This window comes from Triturus cristatus, chromosome 7 (assembly GCF_964204655.1).
Source record: "Triturus cristatus chromosome 7, aTriCri1.1, whole genome shotgun sequence".
In the NCBI taxonomy this organism is placed as follows: Eukaryota; Metazoa; Chordata; class Amphibia; order Caudata; family Salamandridae; genus Triturus; species Triturus cristatus.
Genome location: NC_140590.1, coordinates 1,798,819,699 through 1,798,831,087, shown reverse-complemented (window position 1 = coordinate 1,798,831,087; position 11,389 = coordinate 1,798,819,699). Strand labels below are relative to the sequence as shown.

General features: G+C 48.0%; 1 protein-coding gene across 1 annotated transcript; it reads right to left on the bottom strand.

Moving 5' to 3' along the window:
• Positions 1–2,445: 2,445 nt before the first annotated feature.
• LOC146813196 (olfactory receptor 5V1-like) lies at positions 2,446–3,381 on the bottom strand. The gene has a single exon (XM_085615301.1). The coding sequence runs from the start codon at positions 3,379–3,381 to the stop codon at positions 2,446–2,448; it is 936 nt and encodes a 311-aa protein (XP_085471427.1).
• Between the last annotated feature and the right edge of the window lie 8,008 nt (positions 3,382–11,389).

Below are 11,389 nucleotides of genomic sequence, written 5' to 3'. Positions count from 1 at the left end.
TAGCAAGGTGCCAACCATGCTAAGCTAGAGGGTTGCTTAGGTGAGTGGTCCTAGTAATTTTCCTTAAAATTTCATTAGTGGGGCCTTGTGCCTCAGAATTTTTAAACATGTTTCTATTTACATTCTTTGTTGTCTAACAAAGTTTTATAGGAATATCATCTTTATTACATTGATAAACAAAGAGTAAAGAAGAATGTTAACTGTGGCAAAGACAGCAAACATTCTGTCATAGGAGATACTACAGAGTTGCCATTAGATCTGTCTATGATGACTCCTCCAAACCTAGCATCTTCATGTAAGAAAAAATGGACTTTCCCAAATGCTAACCACAAATACGTCCAACAAGAGCTCCACCCAGTGTAATGGATAGTGCACCCAGTATGTTAATGCATACTGATCCCCTAGATTGAAGACAGGATGCAAGAAGTCTGTCAAAAGAGTACCTATCATGCTCTTTCAGTCATTGCCCTGTGGAGCATCTCTTTACCCTTCTCTCAATCTCTCTTTGCAGATGCCCCTGGTTAGACGCTTCCTTTGCTGCTATTTTTCAGGAGCATATCATTTTGGAGTCCCCAGACCTTCCCTTCCCCCTTGAATATATGTTCTCTGAAAATAACATGTTTGCTGTTTTTCTGAGTGAATTTCAACAGTCAACTGGATATCTTGTCTCCTAAATTGTTTGAGGGTATCCATCTAGTCTATGAAGAGGCAAGTATGTTCCACTTAAGTTTGAGAGAGTTTTCCATTAAAGCCCACCATGAAGCAGGGCCAGCCCATCTAAGCAACCCTCCAGACATCTATGCTCCAACTATCTCTTGCTCGCACAAATCCCCGAAATCTGCAGAAACAAGACAGGGCTTTGCGCTTTCTCCTTCATCACAATCAAAAGCTGGAACAAACTCTCTTTTCATAGCAGGACCACCACTTCACTCCTTGACTCCCACATGTAGCCGAAGACCTAAATGTTCTACTTGGAGAACCTTCAGACCCTCGCTCCTGCTCCGGTCCATGGATACCCTCACAGGTGATAATATGCACCATACAAGTCTTTATAACATAACATAACATTGAACCTGCAATTTACAGGCATTTATTAAACTCAGCAAACCATGGTATCATGTTTATGAAGCGCCTTATACATTTGATCATGTTTAAATTCAGTTTTTGAGGTGATCCTCACAACTGTCTGAGAAATTATTCATTGATTGAGACAACGCCATAGAAGAACCTCGAAGGGAGTGATTTAGGATTGTTAGGGGCTGGTTTGGTTAAAACTGATCCCTTATCTTTGAAAATATTATTATTATTTTTTTTTTTTGCTACAGAGATATATTCTTACCTCTGCTGCATCTTCTTACCAACATGTATCTCTACTATTATATGATAATGTCGCCCAAAGAGGAGCCATCCATTCACCCAGCTTCCCCTCCCATTAAATAATTATGATCAATCATCCTATTCTGCAAAAGAGCTGTGGAATTCTCAAGCAATAATCAGTGAAGAGCAGTACAGGTATGGGTGGTACAGATATGGCATCACCCACACGATCTGGCCACAAAGCAGGAATATTGAGTGAACAGCCATGTGTCTGCTGTCGACCCTGAAAGGGAACAAAACCCACCACAATACAAACCTTAAAGATTTAGGTTCTTACCTAAAAAGAGTCAACAGGTTACTACCATCTCTAGCTGCTTTCCACATTTTTTTTATAAACATTCAATTTGTGTATTAAAATATGAATTGCTTACTTTTTTCCACTATAACTATATTTTTACACCACTGTTTACTGCAGAAAATACATTAATAGGTTTTCAAGTTACATCTTTTATCAAATATGTTACCTTTAAAACTCAATTGGTCTGTTTAGGGATTTTTAAGAGGCCGCTTTTTTACATAAGGGTAGCCCTGTGCTTTCACATCAGTGGAGTAACATGATGTTTAAATAGACAGAAACTCTAATGATATTTTAAGCTGTAGTCTGGTATGTAACAACAACTAGTCATTAACAATTGTTAAGTGCATTTCAATAGAAACTTTTCCATAATAAAGCTAATTCATGTAGATGTCAATATAAAATTCATATAATCGAATATTAAATTACGTTTTCATTATTTGAACTAAGGAAATATAGAAAACTTAATTAAGTATCTTATTCTTAATAATGTTTTATATAAGTCCTTTCATTACATCACAATATGCACTTTTTAAATTAATATTTGGTAGACCTGTTTCTTTCAAAAACAGAAAATCCCTATGTACATAAAAAGCGAAAGTACATTCATTCTGCAGTAAAAACCAGGTAAGGGAAGCACATTTTAATGGTGGAAATAATACACATGATGGAGATTAATCCAACAACTTTTACCACTTAGTTACCTTAAACGTTTACAGGATTACTTTCCAACGGACAGTAAAGTTGTTTCGCCATCATTGACATTACAAGACTTATTTTACAACTGCTGTGTTCTTATTCTTCTTCAGGGTGATTTTAAATGCTGTATTGCTCAGACTGTATATGATGGGGTTGCACAGTGGAGTAAGAGTGAAGTAGATCAAAGACACAATCTTGTTCTCTTTCATTGAATATGTTGATGTTGGTCGCAGGTATGTGGCACAAAGGGATCCGTAGAATAAAATAACAACAGTGAGGTGGGAGGCACATGTGGAGAAGGCCTTTCGCCTCCCCCCTATAATCTTAATTTTCAAGATGGACAAAGTGATTTTGACGTATGATGTGATAATTACAATAAATGTTGTCATTGTAAATACATTACCAACAGTAAAGATAAAATACTCAACACTTTGAGTACTGGTGCAAGAAATCTTCAGCAGAGCTGTTACATCACAAAAGAAGTGATTGAGTGTGTGGTTGTCACAGAAGGAGAGCCTGGAAATAAGAACAGTGTGACCTAGAATGACCACAAAACCAACAGCCCAGCTTCCTGCAGCTAACTGCATGCACACACACCTACTCATAATGGTCAAATATCGCAAGGGGTTGCAGATGGCTACATATTGGTCATAAGCCATGACTGCAAGCATTGCAAACTCTGTAGCTATCGCAGCCATGAAAAAATAGACCTGCATTAAGCACTTAGTCATAGAAATATACACTGCCTCCCTGAAGAAGCAAGCCAACATCTGAGGAAACAGGACTGAAATGTAGCAGATATCGATGAAGGACAAATTTGTGAGGAAGAAGTGCATGGGAGTGTGCAGATGTGAGTTAGCATAAACTGTTACCATAATAAGAAGGTTTCCTGCCAGAGTGACCAAGTAAATTAGTAAAAACACAACAAAGAGGGGAACTTGTAGCTGAGGAAAGTCTGAAAATCCCACTATCAAGAAATAGTTTATTGAGCTCTGATTTTCGGCTCCCATCTGTTCAGTGATACAGCTGGACTGGATTCAAAGACCACCTGAAAATAAATTAAACACATTTCAATAAAGTGTATGATAAGAAGCTTAATGAAAAGGTACACTATCATTTATTGAATCTGTTGCATTATCCATGATAAACACATCAAACACTATGAAAAAGCAAATGCTTTAGACTTAATTCATGTATTTATATTTGTTTCAGCAGGTGATTGGTCTTCCATTCTGTCCCTTAGGGGCGTAAAAGCTATGCTTCAGTCACTTGCCAGTAATCTTAAAAAATAGACTTCTCCATCCCTATCCTCACTCAAAGACAGTTTCAGCAAGCTCATCTTTAAAGTTTGTTAATAAACAGCTTCACCCAGATTCAGCTTAAACTTCCTTTCTGATATTAGCACATCCTTTACTACCAATCAACAGGGAAGCAGAGGCTTTGAGGGCAGAGTAGAAGGAAGTCTAGATGTGATGTAATGGAGATTAGCAGTAGGTAATTGAAACATTACCATTTAAAGTGCCGCCCCCTTCCTAGGCTTTACATATGAGGACTTACTAGGCCATCAGGGGCCGTATGATAGAAAGGGCCCCGGGATCAATGGATTTTGTATGATAAATCCCTGCTAACTGTTCTGCTGGTCAGAAAGTCCCGCTCTGGGAGCAGGTCATTTTCTTACCCAGCCGCACAGTAGTGGAACAAGTTACCGCTGCATTTTCTAGCATGTTCAGGCTATTCTCTTTTCAGGAAAAGAATGAAAAACAAATGTTTTAATTGGCTGTTTCCCCTTGCCTAAAACTTGTTGTAGTGCCGGGATACCCCTCCCGGGGTGATTTGTGTACATTATAAATAACTATTATACTATAGTATAGAAGAGGTTACAAATACTTGTGCAGCCCCTTCTGTAATACAGATTGAGTTGGTGCACATGTAGTGCCAGCGCTATCTGAGTAGGGTGTTCCTTCATTTACATGGGGGCCTGAGATAATGCAAATGAGGGAACCTCTTTACCTCTGCACCCACACCATCTTATGGATGCGGCTACAAAGAAAAAGAAGCTGTCAGGCAGCACAGAGAGTGTGCCATAAACAAATGGTGCACTCTCAATAAGCCCCCTGATGGCAGCCCTCTGAAGGGGTCTAAGGAAGTCCTATGGACCCCCCAGACATCCCCATGGAGGTGGGTGCAGTCACTGACTCTACCAGTCTGCAAAGAGATTTCCCTCCCCTCTTTAAAGTGCAGGCAGATTTTCACCTGCACAGTTGAACACAGAGCAGCTTCTTCAAATCCGCTCTGTATTTCACTTTCATGGGCTGTCCCAGGGCAACATGAGTTTGCTGCAACCTTGAGGGCACCGCATTCAAAGTAATAGTGTGAACTTTCCCTGTTTGTGCACAGCACGCCTGTTGAAGGTACACCATGGCACAGACAGAGATGATCCACCCTATGTGAAATAGGGCCCCTGATAATGCTTTATGTATTTGGCTTTTATTGTGCAGAAATGAATCCTCTCATAATACATGGGGTTCTGAAATCCCTGTATAAAATTCTGTCTCCATTTTCAGAGACTTGTGATGCACCCAGTTTCCTATAATAATGAAATGGGGTCAGAACTCAACAGAAATAACTTATTACCACAGATTATTGACAGTGCATCGCCCACCTGTGCCTGGTGCAATGAAATTGCTGACAAAAACAGGAAAACAGCATTATAAACAAAGGCAAAAAGGTCTATTATGACAGTACCCTGTATGTAGCACATCTGCCTTTTCTGTGTGGTCACCATAGAACTTGTTTCTGGTGCTTTTCTATTTTTTTTACCCAGGAAAAGAATATTACAGTGTGTGTGCTCCCCCTTTGAACATGCTTACAATTGTCTTGCCCCTAATTGACATAATCAGCTTACCCATAAGCCCCTTGCATATTGTGAAGGTCATATACCCAGGACCTGGAAACTAAGGGGCAGATTTACAAAGAGCATGCGTTGCCCTTGTATCACACAAGGTGACGAAAGGCAACGCACGCCCTTCAGAGGGATTTACTAAACCATAAAAATTCCACCATGTATGGCTCTGCAAGGTTTAGTGAATCCAAAGTAACACACAACAGTGCAATTCACTGCCTGTCAATACCATGCAGAAAGGAGCTGTTTTATGGGTAGAGTATGCGCATTCCCACGCATCCACACATGGATTTTGCCACATTCCCAACCTTAAAAAGAGTTGTAAGCCTGTGAATGTGTCAAAATCGAATACCTCCCAGGTGTAACAATGAACATAGCATCACACATAGTAAATAGGTAAAATGCCTTTAGAATTGTTTTGTGTAGTAAAGCAACCCTTGATGCACAAAAACAATACTGCCTGTGGCGTAGGCATCCTTGCACTATGGCACAAAAGTGCCTGAATTAGTGCTAAGAAGCACACAGCACAAGGAGGCAGCAGAAATGTGTAATATCTTTGTACATATGTGCATTTCTTTCCCACATTGCAGAGCAGCAAGTTGCCTTGCTGCACGGATTGTCTAAAATGTTTGTAATCTTCCCCTAAATGCCTTTTGTGTTCACCTCCCTCCCCATCCAATGAGCCAGAAATCTGGGCATCATTGTGGATAATACGTTTTCTATGAAAGAACATGTGACTTACAGGCACATGCATCATCATAGGGTTTTGCAATTCCTTAATAGCGATTATTAAGGAATCACAATTAAGGAATAGCAAAACCCTATGCATGTAGGAATCGCTCAAGAAATAGCGATTCCCACAAATTCCTTAATTGCGACTAGCAAATTGCGAGTCGCAATTAAGGAATGTCTTCCCATTCATTCCTATGGGCGGGAGCAATTTGCGAGTACCAGTCATGCCACACTGTTTCATTCTCTTCTTTAAAACTCCACCTAAGTTTCACTATTCCTTCTTCATGAATCTTCCCTTTCTTTGGCTCACTTCCTAACCCTTAGACTCAACCTAGGGCCTATTTCTGCCTACTACTAAACGTATTTCCTCTAGCTCTGTCTTACAATCTCCTGCCATTCTTAGTTATACCCTCTGGTGGCATAAATGTGTCCTACTTTCTTCTGCCCTCTGCCTATTGCCTAACACTCTTGCCTATTTCTGGTTAACTATCTCCATATCATCTGTTCCCCCAGCTGTTTACTTCCACCTACCTGTTTCACTCCTGCCTAAATTGCCTGACACTACCCAATGCTTTGGTCTGAATGCTTCTAGTCCATCTTTCAGTATTTCCAATCCCCACTCAGCCTCACTTTTTTTGCCTCAGTGTTCCAAACAATATACTGATCCATTTGCTGAGCTATTTTACCTTTATTAGTCTGTTCCATCTTGCCACCCTTTATTCCATGTTTATTCCTCGATTTTCCAACTTTCGCTGTTCAGACTCTGCTGACCCACTTTGGTTGGTGGTCTCATGCAGCCCCCCCTTTACTGATATGTCTTGCTCACACTTTTCTGAATTTCTGGCAGACTTTCTTCTCTTATGCTTATATCTAGGTGCCGATCACGATCCTGTAAAAACCGGGTACGAGCCGTTGGACGGAGCATATTCTCCGTCCGACGCGTACCCGGTCGTCAAAATATACAAACATGGAATTACAATTCGTACGGAAATACTATTTCTGTACGAATCGTACAAAACCCCGACCGACGAAAATAAACCTACAAATGCGATCCGCGAAAGCGCCGACATGACGTCGGGACGCACGCAGCCTGCCATTCACGAACCAGGAATCACGATTCGCACCGACGTCATCCCGCACGGTGAATATTTTCCGGCTGCCAAAAACTGCCGGGAAATCAGGATGACGCGAACAAGGAGGACCTGTACACGACGGACAGACAGGACGACGCGAACAAGGAGTACCTGTACGCGACGGACAGACATGGACCCGAACCTACGTGTCATCCCGGCCCTCATAGCAGTCGACCTCCTCTACAGGTTACGACGCAGACGCCGCAGAAGGTCAGAACAACAAAGGGAGAAGGGAAAGGGGGGGTGGTGGCAGGACCAGGGGCAAGCCACAAAACCCCCACCAAAGTCACACAGCACACATGCCCTGGACATACCTGACCCTCAGGCCCTGGTCACTACGAGGGGGTGGGGGCGTGGCCAGCTAAGCCAGCGACCGCCACAACGGAAGTTCCTGACGACGCAAACCGGCAACACGACAATACAGGTACGTCCCGTACCCATGCCTTAAGAGCGTGGGTACGAGTCGTACCACGCCCACACCTACGTCACCCCAACAATAGCGGGACGGCTCGTACCCACGTGGCAAAGGCCTGGGGACGGCCCGCACAAGCATTCCACAGCGTGGGTACGGATATGTACGGACCGTACCCCCACCCGCGTACGCATGGAGCGTACCCCCCACCCAACAGTCTAAGTACGACCCGTACCCTCAACCGCGTATGCATGGAGCGTACCCCCCATGCCAACAGTGTACGTACAACATGTACCCACACCCGCATACGTATGGAGCGTACCCCCAACAGTGTAAGTACGACCCATACCCTCACCCGCGTATGCAAGGAGCGTACCCCCCATGCCAACAGTGTACGTACGACACGTACCCACACCCACGGACGTATGGAGCGTACCCCCCCAACAGTGTAAGTACAACCCGTACCCTCACCCGCGTATGCATGGAGCGTACCCCCACCCCAACAGTGTAAGTACGACACGTACCCACACCCGCGTACGTATGGAGCGTACCCCCCCAACAGTGTAAGTACGACCCGTACCCTCAACCGCGTATGCATGGAGCGTACCCCCACCCCAACAGTGTAAGTACGACACGTACCCCCACCCGCGTATGCATGGTGCGCACCCCCCACCCCAACAGTGTAAGTACGACCCGTACCCTCACCTGCGTATGCAAGGAGCGTACCCCCCATGCCAACAGTGTACGTACGACACGTACCCACACCCGCGTACATATGGAGCGTACCCCCCCAACAGTGTAAGTACGACCCGTACCCTCACCTGCGTATGCATGGAGCGTACCCCCACCCCAACAGTGTAAGTATGTCACGTACCCACACCCGCGTACGTATGGAGCGTACCCCCCCCAACAGTGTAAGTACGACCCGTACCCTCACCCGCATATGCATGGAGCGTACCCCCACCCCAACAGTGTAAGTACGACACGTACCCTCACCCGCGTATGCATGGAGCGTACCCCCCATGCCAACAGTGTAAGTACGACACGTACCCCCACCTGGTATGCATGGAGCGAACCCACACACGTGTATGTTCGAAGCGTACATATTGTGAAACAGGAGGGGTGTGTGCAGAGTCCTCCCAGCAGTGCCCAGAGACAGGAGGGGTGGGTGCCTATCACTCCCAGCAGTGCCCAGACATGAGAGGGGTGGGTGCAGAGTCCCCCCAGCAGAGCCCAGACATGAGAGGGGTGTGTGCAGAGTCCCCCCAGCAGTGCCCAGACACAGGAGGGGTGGGTGCAGAGTCCTCCCAGCAGTGTCCAGACATAGGAGGGGTGGGGGCCTATCACTCCCAGCAGTGCCCAGACATGAGAGGGGTGTGTGCAGAGTCCCCCCAGCAGTGCATAGAGACAGGAGGGGTGTGTGCAGAGTCCCCCCAGCAGTGCCCAGACATAAGAGGGGTGTGTGCAGAGTCCCCCCAGCAGTGCCCAGAGACAGGAGGGGTGGGTGCCTATCACTCCCAGCAGTGCCCAGACACAGGAGGGGTGGGTGCAGAGTCCTCCCAGCAGTGCCCAGAGACAGGAGGGGTGTGTGCAGAGTCCCCCCAGCAGTGCCCAGAGACAGGAGGGGTGGGTGCCTAACACTCCCAGCAGTGCCCAGAGACAGGAGGGGTGGGTGCAGAGTCCCCCCAGCAGTGCCCAGACATAAGAGGGGTGTGTGTAGAGTCCCCCCAGCAGTGCCCAGAGACAGGAGGGGTGGGTGCCTATCACTCCCAGCAGTGCCCAGAAACAGGAGGGGTGGGTGCAGAGTCCTCCCAGCAGTGCCCAGACATAGGAGGGGTGGGTGCCTATCACTCCCAGCAGTGCCCAGACATGAGAGGTGTTGGACAGGCCTCACAGACGGCTCGCTCCCTCCCCGCTCGACAGGGCCCGAACTCCGGCCCACCTGGCATTTCCCCGCGACAAGCACCTGTACTCCGTCTCCCGACGGACCCTCTGCCCTCGGACCCCTACTCATCCCGGGGTCCAACCCCACCGGCTCTCCCGGCCGGGTCGAGCCGCCATCTTGGGCCCTGCACCACGCGGCCGCATGGCCTCCCCTCGACCCTAACCCCGGGCCTGGCCGGCCCCGACATCCCGGCACCACCATCCACCCAGGAGGTGAGCGGACCACTTGGCAGGTCAATGGGAGACCGAAGTGTCAAGGGCTCTCCCCCGCCAGGTGCCGATCGCCCCCAGCTCCCCCAGGCACTGGCTCCACCCCCTGCTGGGTGTCTGGACACCTTCATCCCGGACCCTCCGACCTCCCAGTGCGAGGGTCCGGACATCAAAGGGCACCAGCCCTATAACTGAGGCAGCTCCGGAGCAGGAAGGCAGTTGTATCCTGGAGTCGAGAGACACCGAGTGAACTCAACCCTGACGGTCTACTGGCGCTGCCGTAGCCCGCTCTTGTGAACCATCGTCCTGCCTGCTGGCGCTGCCGCGGCCTTCTGCAACATTCATCTTCCTGGGACCTGCTGGCGCTGCCGCGGCCCGTTGTAACGACCATCCTCACCGGGACCTGCTGGCGCTGCCGCGGCCTTCTGCAACAGTCATCTTCCTGGGACCTGCTGGCGCTGCCGCGGCCCGTTGTAACGACCATCCTCACCGGGACCTGCTGGCGCTGCCGTGGACCGTATATCTTCCGGAGACCTGCTGGCGCTGCCGCGGCCCGTTGTATCGACCATCCACACCGGGACCTGCTGGCGCTGCCGCGGCCCATACCACCTAACCCCCAAGCTCGAGGATTGTGAGCTCATCATCATCTCATCCGAACTACCTGATTGGTAAATAGACTGTCCCGCTACCCCCTTCCCTACCTTGCGAACACTGAACCTTATCCGTGTGTGATATCTGTCTGTGGGGGGGGGGGAAGTTACTTGTCTGTACGATCGCTGGAGACGGCTCTCCCCGGAGACCTCTCCTCCTGACCCCGGCCGACCCTCCCGGTCCGTCTGCCTTTTCTAACATTGGTGGCCAGCGGCGCGATCCGAATCAACGCGTAATCGTACAGAGAGTAGCTCACCCCACGACAAAGCACGATGTCGACCAAAGATAGCAGCTCCACCGAGAAGTTCCAAATGGAAAAATTAGAAGAATACAACCACCGCGAACTGAGACAATTTTGCATAGAACTTGGCATTGCTACCACCGGCCTGAGCACCAAGGATGATCTGAAGCGCGCTCTTGAGTCGTGGACAGAAACTGGGGTCGCAGGACCCTCCGACCAAAGCAGCATCACACCAGAGGGGAACGCCACGGCTCCCGAGGAGCGGGGAACGGGCCTCTCACAGGAGGAGATACGAGAAAGAGACAGAGTCAGACTACACGAATTAGAGATGGCACGACTCAAGATGGATGGGGAGCTCAAGTTAGCTGAACAGAAACTCAACCTCGAGCAGATGCGGCTTCGAGAGGAACGAGAAGAAAAGCAGAGACAGAGAGAGCTGGAAGAGAAAAAAATAACGCTCGAGCACGAGCGCCAACTGGCGGAAATAGAACTGCGCAAACAGAATAAGGAACTGGGGGTGCCTGAGCGACCACACACCCCGGGGCCAATTGAGAAAAAAGTTCACATCCCCAAGGATGTGGTCCGCGAGTATGTCCGAGAAGACGACATACAACAGTGGTTTAAAGCCTATGAGATCGCAATGACCTCCCACCGGATCGACCGGAGTGATTGGGGGGCCGGACTTTGGGGGAGATTTATCAACGAGGGTCGCGATGCCCTGCTGCAGCTCCCCGATCACCAAATGTCGTCCTACGACCACATGAAGGCTGCCCTCCTCACCCGCTACGGCCTC

Coding starts and splice junctions, on each gene's coding strand:
- LOC146813196 (XM_085615301.1), bottom strand. CDS start 3,381: ATGGGAGCCGAAAATCAGAGCTCAATAAACTATTTCTTGATAGTGGGA.